Source organism: Nothoprocta perdicaria, unplaced genomic scaffold (assembly GCF_003342845.1).
Source record: "Nothoprocta perdicaria isolate Ctin4 unplaced genomic scaffold, notPer1 scaffold_120, whole genome shotgun sequence".
In the NCBI taxonomy this organism is placed as follows: domain Eukaryota; kingdom Metazoa; phylum Chordata; class Aves; order Tinamiformes; family Tinamidae; genus Nothoprocta; species Nothoprocta perdicaria.
In genome coordinates this window covers 905,935-929,223 of record NW_020454317.1, presented here as the reverse complement: position 1 = coordinate 929,223, position 23,289 = coordinate 905,935, and the positions used below count along the sequence as shown (strand labels likewise).

General features: G+C 51.0%; 2 protein-coding genes across 2 annotated transcripts in view; one reads left to right on the top strand and one right to left on the bottom strand.

Moving 5' to 3' along the window:
• Positions 1-11,808: 11,808 nt before the first annotated feature.
• Positions 11,809-23,080, bottom strand: PIANP (PILR alpha associated neural protein). Its single transcript, XM_026054334.1, has 6 exons — positions 22,986-23,080; positions 16,899-16,967; positions 16,189-16,751; positions 15,953-16,034; positions 15,455-15,682; positions 11,809-15,247 (listed from the first exon to the last, which is right to left on the bottom strand). Exons 2-6 carry the CDS (start codon positions 16,913-16,915, stop codon positions 15,226-15,228), a joined length of 912 nt encoding a protein of 303 aa, XP_025910119.1. The 5' UTR covers positions 16,916-16,967; positions 22,986-23,080; the 3' UTR covers positions 11,809-15,225.
• Positions 22,248-23,289, top strand: part of COPS7A (COP9 signalosome subunit 7A) — a 10,859-nt gene continuing 9,817 nt past the window's right edge. The window contains exon 1 of the mRNA XM_026054272.1: positions 22,248-22,272. Coding sequence (XP_025910057.1) covers positions 22,248-22,272 — 25 coding nt within the window. The remainder of the gene's footprint in view (positions 22,273-23,289) is intronic.

The following is a 23,289-nucleotide window of genomic DNA, read 5'->3' as shown; positions in this document are numbered from 1 at the left end:
CCTGTTCTCAACAGCCTCCAGTGACAGGAATCCCTAGGCCAATCGAGTCCAGCATTTTATTACTGGATAAATAGCTTTTCCTACCATTCCGCTTAAACTTTTGCTGATGAAAATGAATCTGTTGATTCCCACAGCGCTGCTGGAAATGCCTTTCCGCTCTGACAGCATAGCCTTCCCAAACCAGTTGGGTACATTTTTCAGCAATGGTATGGACCTTGTGGCAATTTCATCTTGACTGAAATTGYTTCATGGTTTGTTTCTTGACAACTTCATGCTTTTCAGTGTACCCAAAGCCTTAAAGTCAAGTCATATCACATCCAATTCCCCCCCTCTCCTCCCCAGTCTGCTAGGCCAGTTATCCTGTCAGAGAGGGAAGTTACATCAGCCTAACATGATTTTCCTGACAAATAGGTCTTAGGGGGCTTCTTTTTTTTTACATATAGGAGATATATATTAGAGAGGAAGCTTGTTTGTACATGCAACTGCCACCTGAAAGGGATGGGAAAAGATAAGAGGGGAGAGGAGCCTGGGGCTGCAACAGACTGAGGAAGGGGAAGGAGGCAGAAAGAGTCAGGATGAAATGCAGCACTGCACAAGCAGTCTGTGGTCAGGATCCTGGGCTAAAGGGGCGGTCAGGAACACCTTGAATAAATGGCAAAAGCTTGGAAGGAAGTCTGCTACAATGGTAGTCTATAATGTCAGCTATACATCAAGACCGTATACTGCAAATACCTCTGGGATTCACTGCAGACTCTGATACACTGAGTGGTTTTCAGAGTAACACACATAGGCTGTGTCACACTGGGCAGCTGTTCAGGTTTCAGGTGCCCTTGCAGTCCTTCCTTTACTGTATCTCAAAGCTTTGTTAGCGTCCAAATCAGATCCCTCTGGGCAGGGTGCCCAAGTTTCACATAAATGTAATATTCAGRGAAACAATTTTTCAGATCTGTTCACAACATCAGGGAAAACTTCTGTTTTCCCAGGATCACTCGGTAGTGCTCTTCATGGTCTAATTTGCAAAGAGCTAAGCCCAGCAGTGGTAGTCTTACCTGATCAGAGCACATCTTGCAACCTTTCCATTGCTTCTCTATCTAATATCTCCCTGTACTCTGCTGTTTCCTCAATAACGAATGTCCAGGCAGGTGGGTAGTCTCACATCAAGAGGTGACAGTTCCTGATTCTGCCACCATGTCTTTCTTCCTTGTGCCAAACTAATCCTTCTCTTGTCCTACCTTGAACCTGTGATGGGGAAGACATCTTACCTGTGTTTGAAGAGGGCCCAGGTGGGATCCAGCTTGCTAACGCCTATGTTGCTGTCCCAGAAACGGTGCCTATGTCAGCACTAAGTGAACAGGCCCAGGACACCGGGCTGAATYGCAGTGTGCAACCACACGTTCTGTCCAGCAAATTCAGTTGGTTAAGTTGGTTAACTTGGTGAAGTTTTGGCCCAGTCTAGCTGCTACTGCAGGTAACATTGCCCAGGAGTGGCTGGTGGTGCGGAGCGCGCAAGGGGCCGTTCCCAGGAAATGAGTTTCACCTGGCTTCCTTTTTTCAGAGATAAGCAGGTTCCACTATGGGTGTCTATGAACATGATCTGTCAATTTTATAGAGTACCGCCCTTTGTTCCTTTTATAGGCTCAGTTTTTGTTTTCCTGGTGCTTTACAGCGCCTTAGTGTTTTGAAGGAGGTGTGTTTCCTCTGTTCAAGCTGAACAGATAGTAGGTATAAACTCACTTCTGGTACCTCTTGACAGACCCAGAAGATGTATTCCAGGATTACTAACTGCCACTTTTTTATTATTTTTTAATCTTTTTTTTTTTTTTTTTCTCCAGGTAAGGGCACCTCTGATGTTGAATCCTGGTTTAGGGATCCAGAAGCTGCCAAGTTTCTGCCCTGAGGGATGTGAGACTGAGACATGACTCCTGCCTGACTTGTCAGCTGAGCAGTGAGCATCTTGCAGATTTTAGTTCCTGTTGTGCCTAATTCCTGTTAGTCTAGCTGGGCTTCTCCTCTGAGGCAGGCTGATATTATGATCCCCACATCTTTAGGGCTATTATCAGTCTCATCTGATAATCCTAGAAAATCTTTTGCATCATCTCTAGGCTTCATTTTAGCAAGGATTCAAGTGTTTTCTAGGGATATCTGCACTGCAGTCACCTGGGGTTTAGTTTCCTCCAGCCTCACAGACAGYGCAAGCATCTGCCTGTCACGGAAGCTTTGTCTCTTTCTGGGGAGCAGCTGCCACCTAAGAAATTGCCCTGTGCTTTGTCCCTCTCTCTTTTTCATGGAGCAAAGGCTTTCAGACCTACCAGCTGACCATTCCAGCTTGCCTTGGATTGAGTCTGCCTTTAATCTGCACCCATTTGTTACAGGAAGCATGATGAGCTGCCTTTCAGGGTCTGCAAAGTGACCATTCTAGGAGTAGGAAGGGTCTTGCAGACCATCCACATGTGGAAAAACAAAACAAAAAACACACACAGAGTAGGCAATATTTTTAAAGAATACCTCCCAACACCCCAAAACTGCTGGAGATCAGGAGCCCAACACAAAACCTGGTGGGAGAGAAGGGTGCTGAGCAGTCAGTCTAGAGCAGGGCCTGATCTCCTGTAAGGCACTGCTTTGGGTATTGGTACCCAGCAGCAATGACTATTAAGAAACAGCTTTCTACAAATTAGGAGTTTTTAAAGCATCAACAGTTTAATGCAGCAAGGGAAAGACAAGATAGAAATGGCAGCAGCATAGAAAGTCAGGGAGCGAGATGGAGTGGGCGCCACTCTGACCACACAATGAAACTATTGCAATCACCATATATTTAAACTGCCATGATTTTGGGCCCTGGCCCTTGTCTGGTGTGCATCCCTATGACCGTGCTGGCCTGAATCCCTGTTCATAATACAGAGGGTGCAAGATGGGAGTGAAGCTCAAGGCAACCAGCTGGTCTCATTCACTGCAGACCCAACAGCCTCCATGGCAAAGCAACACGACTACAGCTGCACGAGAGGGCAAACAGCTTGCTGCTGCCAGGAGGCATGTGGCTCCTCCACAAACACGGCGCAGCCAAAGCTGCTGCGCTAGCTACACTTGCTGTTGAAAATGCCTCTCACCACCCTCAGCGACGTGGCGCTGACACGGACCGGGGAGCGCCCACCGTGGGCGCCGGTGCTGTTCTTCCCGGAGCACTGGTGCTGTGTGGTTGCACTTTTATGGGCTGGCTCCTACAAGAAACATTTTCTTTCATTGTAGAAATGAAATGACACATTGTAGTGTCATTGTAGAGAGGATAATGCCTACTGAGATAGTTACTCAGGGATGTCCTAATACTTATCATTTCCTTCAGTCTTTGAATGTGCGGTGTTGAAGACGCCTGGATATTCCATGAGGAGAAACACCTTGCTTTCTATCACAGAGGTGGGAATCTGGCAGTCCCCCAAYCTACCCGCAAAGGACTCACTGCCCCCTCCCCTGCTCGCTTGCTACCACACTTGGGCTTCTGCAGTGCTTCTCCAGAGCTGCTTCTCTCTGCTCACTGCAGAAGGCTTTATACCTGATGTGGCGAACGCAGCTGGAGGGCTGTCAGGCCCCCAGGCAGCTGCCGGCTCCAGAGGAGCAGAGGTGAGGTTGCTGGGGCATGCACCGTAAGTCTAAATGTCCTGTTTTTCCAGAAGTTTGAGTTTTGATGAACTCAATGTTCTGGAAAGGAGTGAACCATCACCAAGCAACATTAACTCTGTGTTAACAAAGGGTTTTGTCATTGAGTTTAAACTTAAGGACAACGCTGGCACAAGAATAAATTATCACAGGCTAGGCCATGAATACAGTGAGGCTGGAAATTGGAAGGAACTTCTTACCCAGCAGTGCGAGGATCTGGAACAGCCTTTGAATAGCAGCAGTGAAGAAAAGAAAGTGAGCTTGGATTGAGACTAGAGTTGGGAAGTCTCTGAGCTGGAGTATGCAATGGGATGCCCGTCATGATCTGTCTGTCAGTCCTCTCTTATGTAACCGTAGGACGTTTTCATAACATCTTTGCTCTTAATGCAGCACAAGCCAAGAAGGACGCCTCGGGCTTGCCTGGGAATGGTGCTAAGTGTTTGGGTCTGTGGGAAGGGCGCCCAAGGGAGGCTGCAGAGTGCTACAGGGCTGTCATTACCCAGGGAGCACARACGCCTCCCGGGGCAGTGCTGCCGCCTCCTGCGAGCAGAGAGCTAGCACAGGCGCTGGAGAAAACCGCCTGCGACAGCCAGGGTCAGGCCCGTGCACCTTGGGTGACAAGGCTTCTTGTAGATACCGCAGGATGCATGACTACACCAGGATGTGGGATTCAGGACTGCAGGATACGTGCTGTGACCCGGGAGAGCAGGCACCTTGTGAGCTGGGTGCCTGTGGGCTCTGAGGCCGTCTCGTTGCCGCAGGTCCAACCCCACGCAGCTCTGACCRCTCGCTCTGCGGGGCCCATGGGCCACATCCTGAGAGCTCAGAGCCACGAGAGGCAGACCGGGGTGCTGAGACATGGGCAGCCAGGGGAGGGGTGACTGCAGCTCTCCTGGCACGGCTCAGGCTGCACGTGCAGCTGCATCCTGGAGCGACTGAGCAGCGTCCCTCCCAGCAGCACCTCCTGCCTCGCTGCCTCCTGAGGTGAGGCCAGCCTGGCACCCGCAGCCCGTGGAGCAGCGTGGGGCTCCCGGTCACCCTGCACTCTGCTGCACCGGCCTGCACGCAGCTATCCAAAGCAGAAATCCTGCCGTGAAATAAAGTAGCCCAGTGCCAAGTCTCAATGGACTATACAGGCTGGGGATGAAAGGGGAGTTGCAGAAAATTATGTGGCTGTTTCTTTTTCTGTGGCTGTTTCTTTCCCTTTTTCTTTTTTTTTCTTAAAAGATTAAGGCATCGCTGGAGTGACGTCTACCTCTTCCTCACTGATGAAGGTTAGGGGTTTCAAGCCTGGCTGCTGACTCATAGCCAAGAAGAAGAAAGGGAAAATTAGCATGAGGAATGTTGTTGAAATGGGTTGCGTGTGTTTAGTGATTAATCTATAGAGGATATTGCTGTATGTGTTATGGCTCATGTGCTTTCTAGGTATTTTTAATGGAATCTGATCTTTTAAGAGAATGGGGCACCTGTGTTTAGAGCTTGTATCTGCAGATCCACTGTGATAGAAGATAGATCTTTAAGAGAAACTTTTCCAAGAAAGCAGGTTTAATTCCTGACATTGCAACACCAGTGCTTTTTCTTCTGAGCCTAGATGCTTTAGGACATTTTACTGAGCTAATGAGCCTGTGGATGGCAGATCACTGCTCAGAGTGTAGCCTGACTCTGCAGGGATTAAAAAATCACTCCCAGTGGGTGCATGTCTGCAGGCCCTTCTAGGAGGTGCATTTGGTTGGGTCTGTGTCCCATCTTCGTCCTTAAGTGTGTGTGCCCTGACTGCAATAATTGGCAAACTCAGCAGAGAGGCCTGGAAGGTGACCTTGAGCTAAACCATGTCACCTCCAGTGGATGTCATCTCTGGATCAAGGCTGAGGCAGGCGGGGGAGGCTCGAGCTGCTGCTCCTGAGATAACTCAAAGGATCAGGGAAGCTGGGTGGCTGCTCAGTCTGAACAACTGCTCCAGAGCCAGAGCTGTGATCATACTCAAATTAATTGCAAATAGGCACAGTAACATAACAAGCAATTTGCATAAGACGTCACATGGATTCAGATGCAATTTTGCATATTTCAAAAAAATACAATAATGCACAGCTTGGGTGGGTACGTGGAATCTTTTGTGCCRCGGAGCATGCAGAGGAACAACGTGCAATTATCACAGAAGTAGAAAACAAACGGCAGCAGCCACCCAGTCAGCTCAGAAGTCAGGAGGGCCCTGCCTTCATCCGCCCTCCAAACAGATGCTTGGGTTTATGCTGTCATTTCACATGCGGGCTACTTTTCCACTGGGGCAGTTGCCCCTCTGGTGCAGAGAAAGGATGGTGCTTGCTGTATCATGCCACTACTCACTCCTTCACATCTGTATCTTTGGCTTCATCTTTCTTGGGCTCCAGAATGCCTGATGGGTTGTTCTTTGCGAGTTATCTACTGTGCTCCTCACTGAGCCTGAGGGATTCAACTCTCAGCATATGCCACTCTAATTGGATGCAAAGACTAGAGGCCTAAATACTAGCTCTGAAAGCMCAAGGACAGACACTGACAGCCTGATCTTTGGTGGTCCCAGTGCTGTGAATGTTCTTTGTACGTCTGTAGATCAGATCACACAGTCCTCAGAGCCTGGAAAAGGAAAGCTGAACAATTAACATCAAAAAAGGAAGGTGGCAAGAAACGGCAAACACAGCCATTAAGTGAGAATCATCCTTCCAAGAGAACATCAGGAGGGCTAAGACCTTTCAACCTCCAGAATGCACTTTCACCACTTGGCCTACATTTCAGAGCAATCCTGCATTTCTGATGCATGGATACGACCTCAGTTTCTGTCCTCCCTGGAGCAGTAACTCTGAAATGTAAGTGCAGAGCCACAAGCTCGTACAGTAGCATCTCCATCCCCCTCCCTCTTCACCAAACTGCAGGAGCAGCACCCAGATGCCTCCGAGTTCCCTGCCCCACTTCACCTGCCCTCTGTCTTCATTTACCCATCTCTTTTTAAGCCTTCTAGCTCTAAATTTCCATCCTGATCCCTTCTCCTGACCCCGTGTCCCCGTTCTGGCAAATCTCTTAATCGTAGCCACATTTTCTGTTTCTGCTCACTCTCCCTTCACACTGTCTTTTCTTGTCTTCTTTCGTATTCCTCCCCCATCATGGCTTCTGTGTTAGAAGCCCTAACTATGTTAGGCTGTTTGTTTCCCTTTGCTGTAATGCCTGGGCACCAGAAAAGAGCTGTCACCAAAAGCCTATTCTCAGTTCTGTTATTTCATCCCTATCCTCCTCTTTAACATGGGAAAACCTCTCCCTCCACATTTGCTGCACCCACAATTGCTGCACCATGTTAGTAGTTATCTACAAGCAAGGGGCCAACCCAAGTAGCTGCCAGTAACCTGCATTTGGCCAGGACAGTTTTTTCCATCCTCCATTTTGCCATGGAAGGCCTGAGGCCAAGCAAAAGAGAAATCTTGTTCTAGAGGAGTGAATAACGCCTCTGCACCTCTTCTTACAGTTTCTGCTGTGCATCCAGCAAACATGGGATAATGCTAAGCTGAATCTCTGACCTCATTTGTGTGGTATTTATTCACATGCAATATGTCACACAAGAAAGGAACTAGCAAAGCAGGAAAAAAAAAACCCACACACATAAGACGGGAAACATTTCAGGCTTAAATAACGCCGTGGTGTGGCTGAATGGTTCCAAATCAGTCTAATGACACTGGCCCAAGCCTCCACTGTGGGTGTGTCTGACCATTGCACTGATGCTTTGGTTGGTGAATGCATTCAGCTAGGCCCACATGTGTTCACAGTGCACCAGCTTGGCTAGGCCGGGTCCCCTGCTCCTAACAGAAGATACGTTTTACAGACTGTCCCTTGGGTTAGGAAGGACTCAGAAAGCTCCTGCTTTCTGGGTCACTTTACCAAGGCTCAGATGATGCAAGAGAAGATCAGAGAGCTTATTCTGGCATCCTTCCTTAGGCAACCTAACTGGGAAATCAACCATCTCTTCCACCAGGGCAGGCTGTAGTGCAGACTTGAGTGGTGCCTGCTGCAGACATTAAACAATGTCCCTCTGGCATTCAGAAAATGAGTCACCCTGGGCTGRTTTGTTGAACCTCTCCAGCCATCAAGGAACCTGGGGCCTTGAGCTAGACTGGCTGCCCTAAAGCAGCTTCTTTGCTGTCACTGGAGCTCTGACCAGGAGCCACAGCGATGCAAGGCAGATCCCCAGAGCAGAGAATGGCACATTTTCCCTCRCCAGATTCCTTGTGGGGATTGATGTGAAATTGAAGATGGATTTGCTTTTATTCTGTCGCTCCCTGAGCACGCTGGGCTCTGGATCAGTGTGGAAGGCATCACTGAATGGTCTGTTATTCATCTGAGCATGATGTGCGCTTAGAGACAAAGCAGCCCCCAATAGAGACTCAGTTCTGCCTCTGAGGATCAAAACAAGGGCGAACCAAGGGAACAACTCTGCTCCATTATAAGACACCAAAATGAGTGGTTGCTTGTTTCAGGATTATTCTTCAAAGCAATTTGCGGTTTTGCATTGCTCCTAAATAAACTGCTACCTACAAAGTCACATCCCTTCCGTAGGGTGCAGGAGGTATCTCTAACTTAAGCTGTCCCCCTTGCACCTAGGCTTACCCCTGAAGGAGCACAGCTCATCYGGCGCTGCCCGACCCAAACACACTGCAGGCCCAGGGAGCTCCGGGAAGCCCAGCAGCTCCACAGGCACTTTCTCATCACCGTCCTGGTGCCTGCAGTCTTGGGCCGGTTCTCCCATACAGGAGCGTGTTGCAAAGGTAACACATAATGTCAATAACCACCAGGGGTGGGCAGTCATCTGAGTGCAGAGCCAGGGTGCATGGAGCCCTAATTCCCAGCCCAGGAATGCCAATTTTCGAGAAGTTCCTTGTTCTTCTAGAGCAGACAAGGGAATGCTCTAGCTCACTGCCGAACATYCGTATTGACAGCCACGTCCAATAGGCGGTTGCCTGATTTTTTTTATAGTGGGACAGTTTGCTGCCAGGTTAGAGAAGGCCCTTAGCTCAGGGGAACTCCAGCTTTGGGAGCCTCTTTGACTGTCTTTTTCTAAAGTGTTCTCKTTCACAGGAAATCATAGGGGTCAGCAGTAATTTGTGCTTGTTTTTTTTCAGCCCCTTGCTGGGGTGATTTCTGTGTGTTTTGTTGTGGTTGTATAGTTTTTATGTGTTCTTTGATTTAATTGTTCCCACTGATTCCTTCCATCTTCTCTGCCATTGTTCAGTGTGCTTCTCTGTTCTAGTATCTTGTTGGAGAGTGAGAAGGAAAATGGAGGCTGAGGGAAGGAGGCAGGGCTGGGACCAGGCTGGAAGTCAGCATGAACAGTCTAGTCAGGAGGGACGGGTCAAGGAGTGGTCGTGGAAAGGGACTGCGCCAGGCACGTGATGTGTCAGAAAGCCAGAAGAAAAAGGAGCAACTCACAGAGCTTCTCCTTTGAGTCAGGGAGCAAGTCCTGGTGGAGAAAAGGAGTGTTTGCCTGAGTGCCTGCAGCCTCTGCCTCAGCTGAGAGCACACCAGAGAAAAAGCATCTGATGACAGGGAATCTTTCAGCAAGAGCTGAGGCTCTGGCTAGGAGCACATGAGGTTTGTGTAAGATGTTTTGCTGTACTGATGTGTTTATGAGTCTTTAATTTCAGCAGCGTAAGAATCTATCTTCTCTTTAGTGAAGTCTTTCTTGCCTGCCCAGCCCAAGAGCCTCCCTGAGTAATTAACGGGAGAAGATTGCCCTGGAAGCAGGGTCTCACAAGCTGTTTATAATAACAGGCATGAAGGGGCTTCCTCCTTGCGCTCTGCACAGGAGCAAGAATGGATGTCATTGCTCCTCTCGTGAGCACAGGCCTCAGGACAGGGGCCTGGTCACGTGCCTGCTTGTTGAGGAGCCGGGGGCTMCCTCCAGCCCACGGAGGCCAGGACCAGTGAGCGGGGAGCTGCTCGGAGGGAGGCCAGCCCTGCCGTGGTGCTGGGTGTGCGATCCACCTCCAGGGACTTCATATTATTGGCAGAGCACCCACTTCCCATTCCCAGTGGGATGCAGSCCCTACACAGCGATACAGCTGCCTTCTACAGTGGGCAGGTACTCAAGGGACCTGGAGAAGATGTGTAGAGGCCCCCAGAAGATCAGGAGGAGGCACCTTGGCCCCTGCTTCAGCACCCTGCAGTCCCTGCCCATTCCCTGGATGTGCAGCTCCTACCAGCAGCAGGGCCCCAGCACAGCTGTAACTGGATACTTGGTTCCTTGAGTGGGCAGAGACCTGAAGGAAGGAGGTCTCCCTCCTCTAACAGAAGCACCAAGAAAATACTTGGAGGGACAGGAAGAGCATGGTACTATTTCCAGTGAGACTTGGTTTAGAGGAGGGGTCAGGCTTGCTTCATGCCYTTCCAGCTGGCAGAGACCCCAGGACAGTGTTGTCTGAAGCCGGGTCTGGGCTGGAGAGCCCGGCCCTTCCTCCAGCAGGAGAGGAGCAGAGCAAGGACGTCTCCAGTGCCTAGCAGGATTCAGACGGTGAGTGGGCAGGGGAGCCATCCCCACTGCTTGGTAATCCTCGTGCAATTGCCAGGGAACACAGCCTTTAAAATCCGCGACAGTGTCTGCTGACGGTCTGTAGCGTCTCCCTGCTTGCCCACCCCTGTGCTGATCGCTGCCAGTGCTCGTGAGGTGGGGGAGTTTTGGGAGACAAGGATGCTTAATTACAGAGCAGCCCTGGAAACCAGCAGCAGCTCCGTGTGTGCGGCCAGGAGGGGAGGCAGCAGGGCTGTAAATAGAAAACGTGGAGGCAGCCGCGGGGAACAGAGTGAGAGAGGTTTCTCCTCCTGCATCTCTCTGCCTCCCTCCCTCTGCTTCTCTCACCGCTCATGGCTCTCCTGGCACCCAGCATGAGCCGACATGTTACGTGCAGACCCTCGACGTGGCCTGGAAACAGCAGCTCCAGTGCCAACACAGCCAGCTAGGGCTGAGAAGTTGGTGCATGYGTGAGGCCCCAGCAGCCTCCTCAAGCAGGAGATGCCTCCTGTGGAAAGCTTTGAGGAGACTTGTATGGGCTTGTCAGCCTGCGAGGAGACCAAGGTGAGGCAGACGCAGGATCAAACTGTCCCATCTAACCACCGGAGCCATGCCRCAGGATGCCAGCGTTTAAGCCCTGATCACTCCACAGTGTCTGTAGAAGAACTTCTCCCACCCTTGACCTCTCCATTATGTCCTCTTCTAAGCAGCAAAAGCTCAGTTTTCAGTATTTTGCAAAGGTTTATTTAAAAATGTTGAGACTAACATCCCACAAGAATTGTATATTTCACCACAAGGAGAAGAGAAACCCTACAAAAATATATATCACAGCGCACGAGGGCAGGGGAGGGAGAAAAGCGAGGCTGAGCAGGGACTGAGGAAGTAGAACAGAGAGACGGATGGSAGCAGTGGCAAAACGGGACAGAATGGCCAAGAGAGAACAAGAAGGGAGTAGGGAGAGCAAAACAGTAGGAGGGCAGAGATAACTGTGAGGGAGACTGGTACAGGACAGGAGGGGGATGCTGGAACACAGTAGGAACAACAGGGAAAAGAGTGGAGAGCTGGCAGACGGTGAAAGAAGCGGGGGCCCCTCTCTCGTCTTGCCAAGGCAGGACCGGGAGCACAGTGAGACATCAACTGGGGTACGATAGGGGAGCTGGAGTTTAGCCCAGGGCTTCTGTGCTGCAGGATTCAGCTCCGAGGCTGTGCCGCCGACTCGGCATTTCCAAGTGAGAAGCAAAAACYATGGTTTAATTCAGAACAATCTGAAGGTTGATCGCTTGTTTCTTCTGGGAACTAAACGTTCCTTTCCTAGCATTTTCCTGTAATAGCAAGGAAATTGGGAATGGAAGGGCCAGATTTACAAGGGCACTTGGGTGCCATTGAGGAAGAGGTAGATAGCCCTCTCTGAAGCTATAGGATGCTTGGATGGATTTAAGTCCCTGTGAACTGAACCAGAGGAGAGGTGTAGAAGTATGTTGGTGGTCTGCTCCCTTGCCTGCCAATCACAAGCCAAACGGGAAAACACAAGCAGGGTCCAGCCTTGTAGCTCTCCYGGGTAAACAGAGAAAGAAGGTCAAGTTCCTGCTCGAAAGCAATGAAGGTCAGAACAGAGAGACTGTTCCACAACATCTCTCCTCTTCCCCTCCATGATCACCACTGTCTTCTTCTCTTTTGGAGTTCAGGGCAGAAACAGTTCATTTCGGCTCACCCAGTGCATTTGGATGTCTCATTTGAATTGGCCAGAAGTATTTGACAGGCTCAGCCCAACTTTACAAACATTTTCAGTTGTTGCCCCGTCCTGCTTTCTCTCCCATTAAATTTTCCACAGGGAAAGTAACTCAGATATTTCACAAGTCATCTGGAAGACAGGGAAACCTGACAACTTCTGACTGAGAAGGTGCTGGCCTCTTTGCTCTTGCTTTGTACTCTGTGCTGTCAACCTGTCCACATGCGAATCTCATGGTGTATTAGCTTGGACCAAGGAAGAAAACTGCAGGCGTGCTTGGGCTCCRTTTTACAGAGGTGAAGGTGGAGAGCAAGGCATAGAGAAAACAAATTCAGTGAGATTATTTATTGACTGGAAGAAGCTTGTGTGTCCAAACATGTTTTTAATGTTTTGTTCTAGGCAGAAAATGCAGCAATGAAAGTTTGGGCAGGACAGTAGGCTTGATTCCCATATCTAACCTATTTCACATGAGAGAGTGAAGGATTGTTTTAAAATATATTTGACTAGAAAAAGAAATGGCTTGGAAAAGATGTTCGTTATATCCAAGCTTCCATCACTGTAGGAGCTTTCTCTGTAGTATTTCCCAGCTTCCCCTTTACTACAGCATTTCTGAGTGGCTTAACTTTCTGGCGATGCTTTTAGTTGAGAGACACATCAAAAGAAAACAAAACACCAAAATCTGGTTTGTTTGCAAAGTTTACAAAAGCCTGACCGCTAGAGCTCAGGGTTTCCCTGCAGTAAGTGTTGGGAAATGTTTCCACTGTGCAACCTGCAATGCCTTACTGCTTTCTTATAGACCTTCTCTCCACGCAGCATGAAAAAGCGGGAGAGGGAAAGTCCAAGGACAGCCCTTAAAGGTGGTAGAGTCTCGACTCTGGCCTTGTTTCAACAAATGATCCTAATCAAAGGACAATCTAATTAATCTGGTCTGGAAAATTATTTAAACCAGTTTAAGACATTACATTGTAAACTGCCATTAATAAACCATGCAGCCCTTAGCAGGCTGTATGCAGATGTCCTTTTGCAGCTCTGGTTGTGCTAGTGTTAGCGGGGGAAACCTCCAACGTGCCCTCAGCTGAAGGGGACAGTGGTGGGCAGGGCAATGGGCAGAAGCAGCCGCCTGCCCCCGTGTTGGTGGAACATCTGTCCGTCCCTATCTTGAACGTCCATCCAAAGCCTCGAGTAGAGCTGAAACAAGGGAAAGGCTCAGTAATAGGTCAGCCTATCCTTAGGTAGTAACATCCCCTGCTGTATGCAGGAATTCAAACTGTGCTTAGGCTAGAGACTTCCAGAGACCTTTTGCACCTACGTTTTTCTGACATTTTGTGATTCTAATAAACCTGTAATTTTATTAGACCTGTCATTTTCTCCATATCTCTACTGTTTTTCTGGGAAGCTTATTGCAATTTAAACTCTTATTTAAATGTCCTTCATGGTGAGTCAGATGGGACCTGAGATCACCCGTGTAAATGCGTAGAACCAACCCTCTCATGCAACTCCCTGTGCTTTGTTCTATAAAGAATATGCTTCTGCTATGGAGGTAAAGAATGAATGGGCTGTTCCCTTTTCTCTGAGATGATAGATAACTTCTTGTCATAGACCTTGAATGGGGCATCACGTCTTTCAAACTGTGGGTAGGTTTCCTCTCTCCAGATGTATCAGCCCAGCAGAAGGTGTAAGGGTAGTGTGGGGACACCGCAACTGAAGTCTCTTATCATTTCAGCTTAGTGACTGTCAATGCAGCACCTGTGAATTATTTTGAAGGTGTCCACAAAAGCCAAGACAGGACAACTACTACCATCAAGCTGTAATCTGCTATTTCCAACCCCCTCAGAGAGATGTCTGTGGGTACATATCTAGCAAGACATTGAGATACACTGATCATGCTCACACAGGTAACAGCAGCACTGACAATGAAGCTATGCAGCTCCACTCCATCACAGCCCCTAAGCATATCCTCAAGCAACTGGTTTGCAACCGTCCCTGTGCCACTCCTCCTGCTGTCTAGCAGTACAGCGTGCTCAGGAAGGCTGCCACCCTATGTATGGCTGCTGTGAACATATCCTCTCTTTCAAGTCCTTGGTTAGTTTTACCAGGCAGGCCTCCAGCTGCGAGGCAGATATGAGCATCCCAGCTCATGGCAGCCCTCCAGAAGTTCCCAGAGGTCATCGTCAAATTGCTCTTGATCATCCAGAGAGCAGTCTCTTCTGCCGCTTGTTACCTGTTACATGAATATCTCAAAGCACTTCCCTACCCCAGCCCAGCAAAATCCACGCTCCTAATACCCGGCTACGTCTGCATGTCATACTTCAGCAGCGCTGGCAGTATTCCAGTGTACAGGATGCTTGCTAAATGACAMGGGCTTTGCCTCAGATTTTCCTAAAAACATCACCATAGATTAGAGATAAAAACTTGCTGAAGGAGACAGAGGGGACTGGGGAGACAGGGGGTGGGGAACGACAGCAGGGAGGCTTCCAAGAGATCAAAAGATTTGGAAAGTGAAAGGAACTTTTTCCCCAAGCTTAACTGGCAAGAAAAGGGGGCGGGAGGGAGGATTGGGGGTAAAAAAGAAACGAAAAATGGTAATTGAGAGATGAAAGAGATACAGATTGATAAATAGAAAATAAGAAAGTGTTAGGCAAAAAGAAAACAGAGTGATATGAATATTAAAGGTAGGGAGAATGTTTCCTTCAAGGAAATGGGTTGATGAGGAGGGTCAGGTGTTGTGTAAGCCTCTTCTTTCCCGTATTCATCCGCTCTTGGGACCCTCCCGAAGGTCAAGGCTTTGGGAACAGAAGAACCTGCCATCACCTGGATCCCTGCTCAGGAGAGACTAAGCCCCAGCAGGGAATTCTGCAGCCACTCAACTCCAGATGTTCACTTTAAAGCACACAACACGGAAAAGGACACACAGAGGGGTTTGGGCCCACAGGGACAGGGGTACACCTTTCCACTTCCCCTACCCCAACGTCAGGCATGCACTGGTGGGAGAGTTACAGAGATCAAAGTGTGTGTGTGCTAGGAGAGGGGCAGGAGAGCTTAAGCTTTCATAATATCAACAGCTCCTCTCCCCTACCACCACCCCACTCTCTCATCATCCTGTCCTTCAGAGAGGGGGTCCCCAACCTTCCCCCAGCAAGAGACTGAGGCCCTTCTAGTCCATTGCCCAGGTACGTCCTGGTTTGGTTGGTTAGTTAGTGATGGTGGTGGTGGGCCATGGCACAAGGAGATTGTTTTTTCCTGGGGTAGCAGAGGCGACAGAAGTATGTGCTCCCCAGCTGTGAGAGGAGGGTGAGGGGAGCCAGCTGTGCTTCTCCCTTGCGCGTCACAGGTTCACCAGTGGGATTCTGGGGGGAAAATGGAATTGGAAAAGAATTAGAGATGGGAGCTGCTCATGCTTCCACTGTCCTAGAGCCCCCATTAACCGATGCTGCTTTGTCCATATGGGCACTTCTCAGAGTGATCGYCTTGCCCTTCCTTCACCTGCCTTTCCCTTGCTCCCGTGCCACTCCCACACTCCCACTCCCTCCCCTGATGTCCCTGAGGGCACTCACCGATTGAGCTGGAAGGCAGCACTCTTCCCGTGGCCCCCCAGTTTCTCCATGCTCTCCTGCCCCTGTCTGCATTCTTCTGTCTCCGGTGTGGGGGCCAGCGAGTCACTATAGGGCCCCAAAATGCTGACAGTGGTGGGGGACAGGTCTGTGAGGGGCTGCTGGCTCTCCTGCTGCCTGACCCCGCTGTGCTGCCCGGAGTGACGCCGGCGCTTCTGATTACGGTCCCAGCTTTGGAGAAAGAGGAGCAGTGAGACAGGGCGCCTGTCCAGACATGCCTCAGTGACAGAGGGGTTCACAGGACTCCATCAYGCCCAGACTGGGGCTCACTGGAGCCATGCACCAAACCTCCGGAGGGCTGACAGCACCAGATCGGCAGCCCTACGCCAAAGGCCTTCCTCCCCCAACAACGCACAYGGCCCTTGCGCCCACCTGCCGACACCAAGGGTGCTCTCAGAGCACTAGTCAGAAACAACATCTGTTGCCCCATGCCCCACTCACCAGAACTTGAATATGATGCCAGTGGCAACCAGGACAATGATGATGGAGATGGTGATGGTGACGTAGAGTTGGGGGTCCACACCTGTGGGAGGGAGGAGGGAAAGAGGGAACGTGAGAGACATGCCGGTCCCCGGAGGAGGACAGCTGCACAAGGGAAGCCTTCCTGCAAGGGAAGCTTGTTCAGGAAGAGCTGCGCCTGTGAGGGCAGGCGCGAAAGAAGCAAAAAGGGGATTTACCTTCACCCCGTGGTCCAAACAAGAAGGGCCGCAGCGTGGCCGGGGTCTCGCGCAGGTTGAGGCCTGCGTTGTGCAGGAGTGAATGGGAGTTGGGCTGAGCTGTTGCCATCCCGTGTGGTGAGACGAAGGTGTAACCCAGCGGAGGGAAGCCTGGGTTGGCAGAGTTGGCGTCTCCTCCATCCTCATCCGATACTGTGGGGCCCCACACAATGGCCCAGGGATACTGGGAGGAGGGCATGCCATCCTCAAAACCGGATGGCGTGGCGGGACGGGCCCCCCCAGCCTGGCGCCTCAGCCGCACGACGTGCCGCAGCTCGGTCCCCCGCGAGGGCAGGGACCGCTGGCGCGGCAGGAAGCGCAGATCCCTCTCCGGCAGTGAGATCCTGTCCCAGATGCAAATGGGCCGAGGGGCAGAGGGACTTCGACGGGCACAGAGAGGCCGAGTGGCCACGGGACCCCGGGAACGAAGAGACCAGACAGCAGGAAGAGGAAAGGCTGAGAGCAGAAGCAGGAAATGCCACAGCTGCAATGAGTGGATGCAGGAAACCAGTGGAAGCATCATGCTGTGGATGGGAGAAGGAAAAAGAGAGTTATCCAAGCTGCCTTTCCTGCTGAAAAGGCCAAGCTGGGAGTAGCTGAGAGCAGCCCCACCACCCACACTCCCGTCTTGTTCTCGCGTTGCCGGTTGACGTGGGAAGCTGTGAACCTACCAGGCACTGAGCTCCATCTCGGATGCAACAATGTCTTCACTCAGCAAGGATCCTCTCTCATGGTCTTCACTGAGAGGCAAAAAGAGAGAGAGATTTAACCGCATYCCTTGCGGCAAGTACGCAGCCACCTTGAAAACTTGACCCCAGCTGGCAGAGTGGTGCAGTGCCCTCACGCATGCACATCTGCCCTCCTCAGCCTGCTGTGCCCATGCACGCTCCTGTACAGAGACACATCTCCCCCAAATGCCACACAGGAACACGCACACTAGCGCAGGCACATGAAAACTACTATCGGTCTCTAGGGCACATGTGCTGGGACACAGGCACMGTCTCTCCGGAGACCCTCCTGTCTGAGGACCAAGAGGGGAGTTTGTTTGCTTATCACTGGAACAAGTTGGGACCTTAATTCCCGTGTTTATTTATAGTGTAGAGCATGTAATCTATTTATTAAGAAAGATCCTCTTCATTGAGTGTCACAGCGAGGCAGAGAGAGGGGAAATACAAGAGTGATAAATGAAGAAGACTGTGAAAGAGAGAATGAATCAGGGAGAGAAGTCCAGCCTTACTAAAGAATTTAAGAGCAAAAATATGCTTATCAAATATTTAATATTTACACTTCTCTTGGCAAACATGAAATTACCTTTTCACACGCCCTGTTTGGGTTAGTGTCCTCCGTGGAGCTCCAGCCCTCTCTGTCTCCCCAGTTCTCTCCCACCTCCCATCACTGAGAAGCAGTGGCAGCACAGGTTAACGCAGAACAGGAGCTGGTTCCCAGGCTGGATTTCTGTGCTGGCCACACGCCACCCTCTGGCATCGCAGTTCAGCTACAGCCCGGCTGCCCTTCATGCTGTCTGCCCCTTTCCTTTGGCAGGCCACGGCACAGCCTCGGTCCTTCCCTGATGAGCTATTATGTGCCTGACCCGGGATTCTCGCCACCACAAAGACCTCACGCACACGAAAATTATTCAAGATATTCAGCTCATTCCTTCATTGTGAAAAGGAAAGCATGAATACCAGGAACCCACATCCCTGCCCTTCCACGGCTCCTGGGATAGAGAAGGTAGGGGTCATTGGACAGGGGAGTTCGGATGGGAGTCAACACAAAGTCCAAAAGCACTGCCAAAGCCAGGCTTGAGAAAACCGTGTTCTACTCTGAAGCACTCACAGCTCACAAGGAGTTACTACCACCCCCTCCTGCTTAACTCAAGTGATTAACTAAAGGGAAATGAACCCTGCAGCACCTTCTGAGGGAAGAGCGTGGTGCTCGCTCTGTTGGAGGGACCCACATCACATAATGTACACCTGAGCAGACGGGTCAGGAGGAAGAACACCGACAGAACTGAGCAGCTGTCTCGCTCCTGCTGCATTAACTGGGGATATTTTTAGTTTCTTTCTGTTAAATATTTAAACAAAGTTCACAGGAAAAGAGGAATCATCGGCTAATGTGCCCTGCCCTTCCCTCCAGGGCAAGATCAGTCTCTGGAGAGATCTTGATATGAAGATGAGGAGAAAACAGCAGCTATTCTCAGCAGTTCTTTGTACTTTGCTCCTGAACCTCAAAGCCTTAGAGGGGTCTCAGTATTAAAATGCATCTGTACAGAGAAGCAGCAGAAGGGAGCAAGCTTCTTTCAAAGCCAGTGCTGGCAAGATCTTGGCCATCTGGATTATGATCACGCTACTATAGCAGATCATGTCTGGCAATGCAAATCTGTGACAGAACTTCTTTTGAACTTTGGAAAAGTAGTAAATTCCAAGTGTCAGGGATCTCACCATGTGATCTCTCAGCTCAGGGCCATACAAATCACCRTGAGCAATTACAAGTTGGCCTGGGGTGTCCATGACCCTGTCTGGAACTCCACACTATACATGCTGATGAGCCGGGACAGCCATCTCTGCGCTCTTGCTTGTTGGTGTGAACTGCCTCACCAGTATCTTGCAAGAGAGACCTTGCTCTGCTTCTGGTCTGAGAGTGTGAACACCAGCAACAGCAGCCTTGGTTAAGGATTTCCAGGGATTGAAGACTGGGAATAAGAATCTCTATAGTGCCAAATCATACATACAGCACCTTTACCCCTGCTATACCCATCTTCAAAGTAGGGTATGCCTGTAAGTGTATCTGAGGGGTAGGAGTCACCATTGTTGCTGCTCTCCTCAGGCACACATCATGTTATAACATCAACCTGAAAGGTAAATGCAGACCTTAGAAATAAGACTTTTTTTCCTTGCCTAAATCCTGATGGTGAAGATGGTGAAGAGAAGGTGATTCCTGGTGCCTGTACCCAAAGGCTGGCTCCAAACAAATGCAGGACTGAGATGTGAAAGCATCAATCAGCATATTATCACTTGTTGATCATATTCTGACCAGAGATTGAAAGTATGTCCTGTCACTAATACATCCAAACGTGTTTGGCACAGGAGCTGGGAGAAGCACGGAGGTGTCTCCCACAACTGGAATACCAAACAGGAGGAGTTTGGACTCCGATATGTCAGACCAGGAGGACTGGACTCTACCGTGCACGGAGGGCTCATGAGCAAACCAGAGCGTGGATGTCCCTGTGGTTTGTGAGCAGAGCAGCAGATAAAAGGTGCTTGGGGCACCCTGCAGTTACACTCCAGCAGCTGGAATGGGCACAGATCCTGCTGCATTTGAGGGCAGGTATAACGAATGCCCTTGATTCAGCCTTGTATAGCGATACTGAACAAAACAGTAGACTCCYGGAGAGGATGAGGGGACTCAAATGCCCTTTTGACCTGGCGATATAAACCCTGATATCTTTGTACCCGTATTTCAGAGGCCTTTTTGTGCAGGAGCAGAGAACAGATTTCTGCACCAGCACCACGAAGCATGGCTCTTGCTTTCAGATCTGTTTCSCAGGGCTAGCTATGATAGGAATGGACAGGACTGCTCCCAGGGTCCAAACACAGATATGTGTATTTTCACTCCAGATACAGGGCCTTCACCACAAGTATTCTGSTGACCTGTTAGGCACAGATGAGAGAGTGTGAATGACAAAGCTATTTCCCCAGGGCTCTTCACTAAGCTCAGCTGATGAATCTTGGTGCTTGGAAGCCAGGAGTAGGAATTTCACTGCTCTTTGCTATCATATGTGGACCCCCACTATAGATCCAGAGTAGAGATCCCTGGGGCTAATCTCTTAGGAACTGCTCTCACTGCATTTGCAGGGTGGAAGAACAAATCTGTTTGCTATTCCCAAATAGCAGTGATCCAGTTGTGCTCCCTCCCTCTTTGTAAATCTCCCACAGCCCAGAACTACTGCTGCTGGGACCTAGGAGAGCAGATCTTGGTAGCTGTGCCCCAAAACGTGTGTCCTGGTGTACCACGGGGACTTTGTACCTAACGCCAGGGAGCAAAGCCTGCTGCATTCCCGGTCCGAGTAGAGAGCACAGACCAGCCCATGAATGTGGCACCCAGAGCAACAGAGCTCAGATTCTACCACTCTCTGGTGAGGTCCTAAGATCCACTGTGGACGGCTCCTTCTCCATGCCCAGGACTCATGCACTGCGGTCCCAAAGATCAATTCTATTCCGAATAAAAGCTATCATGAGAATAAAAGAGCTGAGCTGCCAGCCACACGCAGGTGATACCAGCTCTGTAGCTCCCTCACATCAAATGCAATCTGTAACCTTCTGTTACAAAATGCTGAAGTTTGACAAATTCAAATGAGGAACAATCCTATTAATAAAGAGGGTCACACACTAGAGCAATTTACCTAGGGAGGTGTATTCCCTGCTGCCTGAAGCCTTTATATGGCTGTATTTCTAAAAAGACATGCGATCATTCAATCACAAGTTATGGGCTTGGCGCAGGAAATGAAATTGGTGAAATTCTCTGGCCTGTGTTATGCTGTAGGTCAGACTAGATGATCAAAATGGTCCCTCTGGCCTTAAAATCCGAGCATCTCACAGCTTCCTTGATGGCTAGCAGAGATCAGCCGCTAACTGAGGAGCAATTGGAAGAAGGCGAGCGCACACAAGACGTGTTAGCGAGAAGCGGGCAGTCTCCTTCCATCTGGGGATGAGAAGCGAGTCGCACCCGATTCCCTCTGACTCGCCTTGCAGATGACGATCTATCTGTATTTTCGTAACATCTCGGGCTCGGCTGCTGCGATGCTGTGCCTCTAGGAATGAAGCCGTCTGCTCTCAGAGCGCTCCAGCTAGTTCTGAATGCAGCAGTCTGTTTGCTCACCGCCTCAATCTGCCGCGAACGCATCACGGGGCTTCTCTGCACCCCACCTTGGCTCTCTCCTTTGAGCACGGAGTGCGGCTCAAGGTCTCCAACCCAGGATTCGGAGCCCAGCATGGGACGGGCCCCCGTGACCCAAGCGATCAATCACCTCTCCCTATGCAGCGATGACCTCACATGACAGATACGTTCCAGGGGAACAATGAAATTGCCAACCAGTTTGGGGAGGGGGGGAAGGGATGAAAGAAGGGGAAAGAGCCTTATGACCTGAGGAACAGAACATTCACCGGAGCTGGGCCAAGATTACGAAACTTACTGCCAGCTGAAATAGCGTTCGCCATTAGCAACCCYGCAGCACCGAGCTTCATGCAAATCCTTCCTTTGCCTAGCTCCCCCACAGCACCGATCCCACTCGAAATAGTAATAAAAAATCAAAACAAACCCGAGGAGGAGGATGTACCCTTCCTCACAGAAAGAGCGCGTTAGATTGGCTGACATTTTTAACTCCCTGCCAGCGTTAGGGGCTTTGGTGACAGCCATCGACATGAGATTATCATCCAGGACCATGAAACCTAGCAGTTATCTCCAAGCACTGAGTGCACTGAGCTCAGGCACTGGCAGTGAGACCCACAAGCACTGGCGGACGTCTCGGAGCAGCATCCCCTGCCTATCTTTTCCTTGGCCGCCAGGACATCCTGGAGTTGGTGGCCCAGGGTGCAGAGATGCTGTCATTCCAGGTTTTGTAGCAGGAAGCACGAATCTCAGCGCTGGTGGAAAGGGGTTATACGTCTTGCTGTATCGGGGACGGGAGGGAAGCGGAGAATCCCAGAGCAGTTGCCTCTGGGAGGCAAGTCCGCTGCCCTCCGGTGAGGCTGGAAAGCTGGGAGCCTGAGTGCAAATGCTGACATTTGGGGCTGGATTTGGCAGTCTGGATTTGGGGCTGGATTTGGCTCAGCTCCCGCTGCCCTTCTTGGTGCCCAAGCCCATGAAGGCTGGTGCCGAGGCCCAAGGGGATCGTCAGGACCCCTGAGGGAGGCTGCAGACCTTGCCGTGTTCGGCGACGCTCAACGGGAATTCCTGTGCCAGGCCGCCAGGGCAAGTGCTTATGAGCGGGGTATGGAAATCCTAGGCTAGGGCTTGGGGGCATGATCCAAGGCTGGAAGGCCGATGGTATCCACAGATGCGGACGTTTCCAGGGCATGGGTGTGCAAGCCCCACCATCAGTGCTTGGAGCAAATGTCTCCCTGCACCGGGGGACTGTGTGACCCCCTTCCAGCCCACGCTCTGGGGTCCCCTGCCATCTAGCGCCCGCCTGCAGCACAGGGCACGAGCCTGCCCATCTTCTGTCTCTCAGTGTCCTACTGATCCTGGGCATCCAAGTGCTTCCTACTGTTCCTAGGCATCCAAGCACCTTCAGTGAGGTGCTAAATCCTCACATCCGAACGGCTCTCCATTGCGTGGTGCACCCTTGGCCAGGCAGGAGGAGGGACTGACCCTTCCGTTTCCTTCCTCCAGCTGCGCCAATTTGGCTGAAGTCGCCTTGCTCAGCCCAGGCTCCAGGGCTCCAGCACAACAGGTCTGTGATGGAGCCRGGAGCTGGGGGGCAAGAGGCAGCAGTGTCTGGGATGCGCCTCCCGGGCAGCCCCCCGGGATGCCCTGCCCCAGAGTGGAGGAGGAGGAGAGGGTCGGGAGGAAGGAGGCAGCCTGCTAGAGGGAGAGCCGAGCRCCCACACAGGGAGGGCAAAGAAAAAGGGGCAGAAAGGACACAGGGAAGGAGACGGGGAGAGATGACTTGTAGATGGGCACGCGTCCCTCCCTGCTCCTCGCCCCTGCAGCCCCATCCCTGCGGCGGCGCCGAGCCCGGGGCGAGAGGCTGAACTTACCTTGCGGGGAGATGAGTGGGGCAGAGCCGGGGCGGCGGGAAGCGGGGCTGGGGCAGCGGAGCCGCCGCCAACGGTGCTTCTCATGGCCAGGACGAAAGAAGGAGAGGAGGAGAAGGAGGAGGAGGAGGAGGAGGAGAAGGAGAAGGAGGAGGAAGGCTCGATGAGGCTGAGCCCTGGCTGAGGGAGAGAGAGAGAGATGCCTTGAAATAAACAGCTGCCGAGGACTGGTCCAGCCCCTCTTCCTCTCTCCCCGTCTCGTCTCCCTCGCTCGCTGCCTCCCGTTAACCCCATGGCTGCTGGCGCG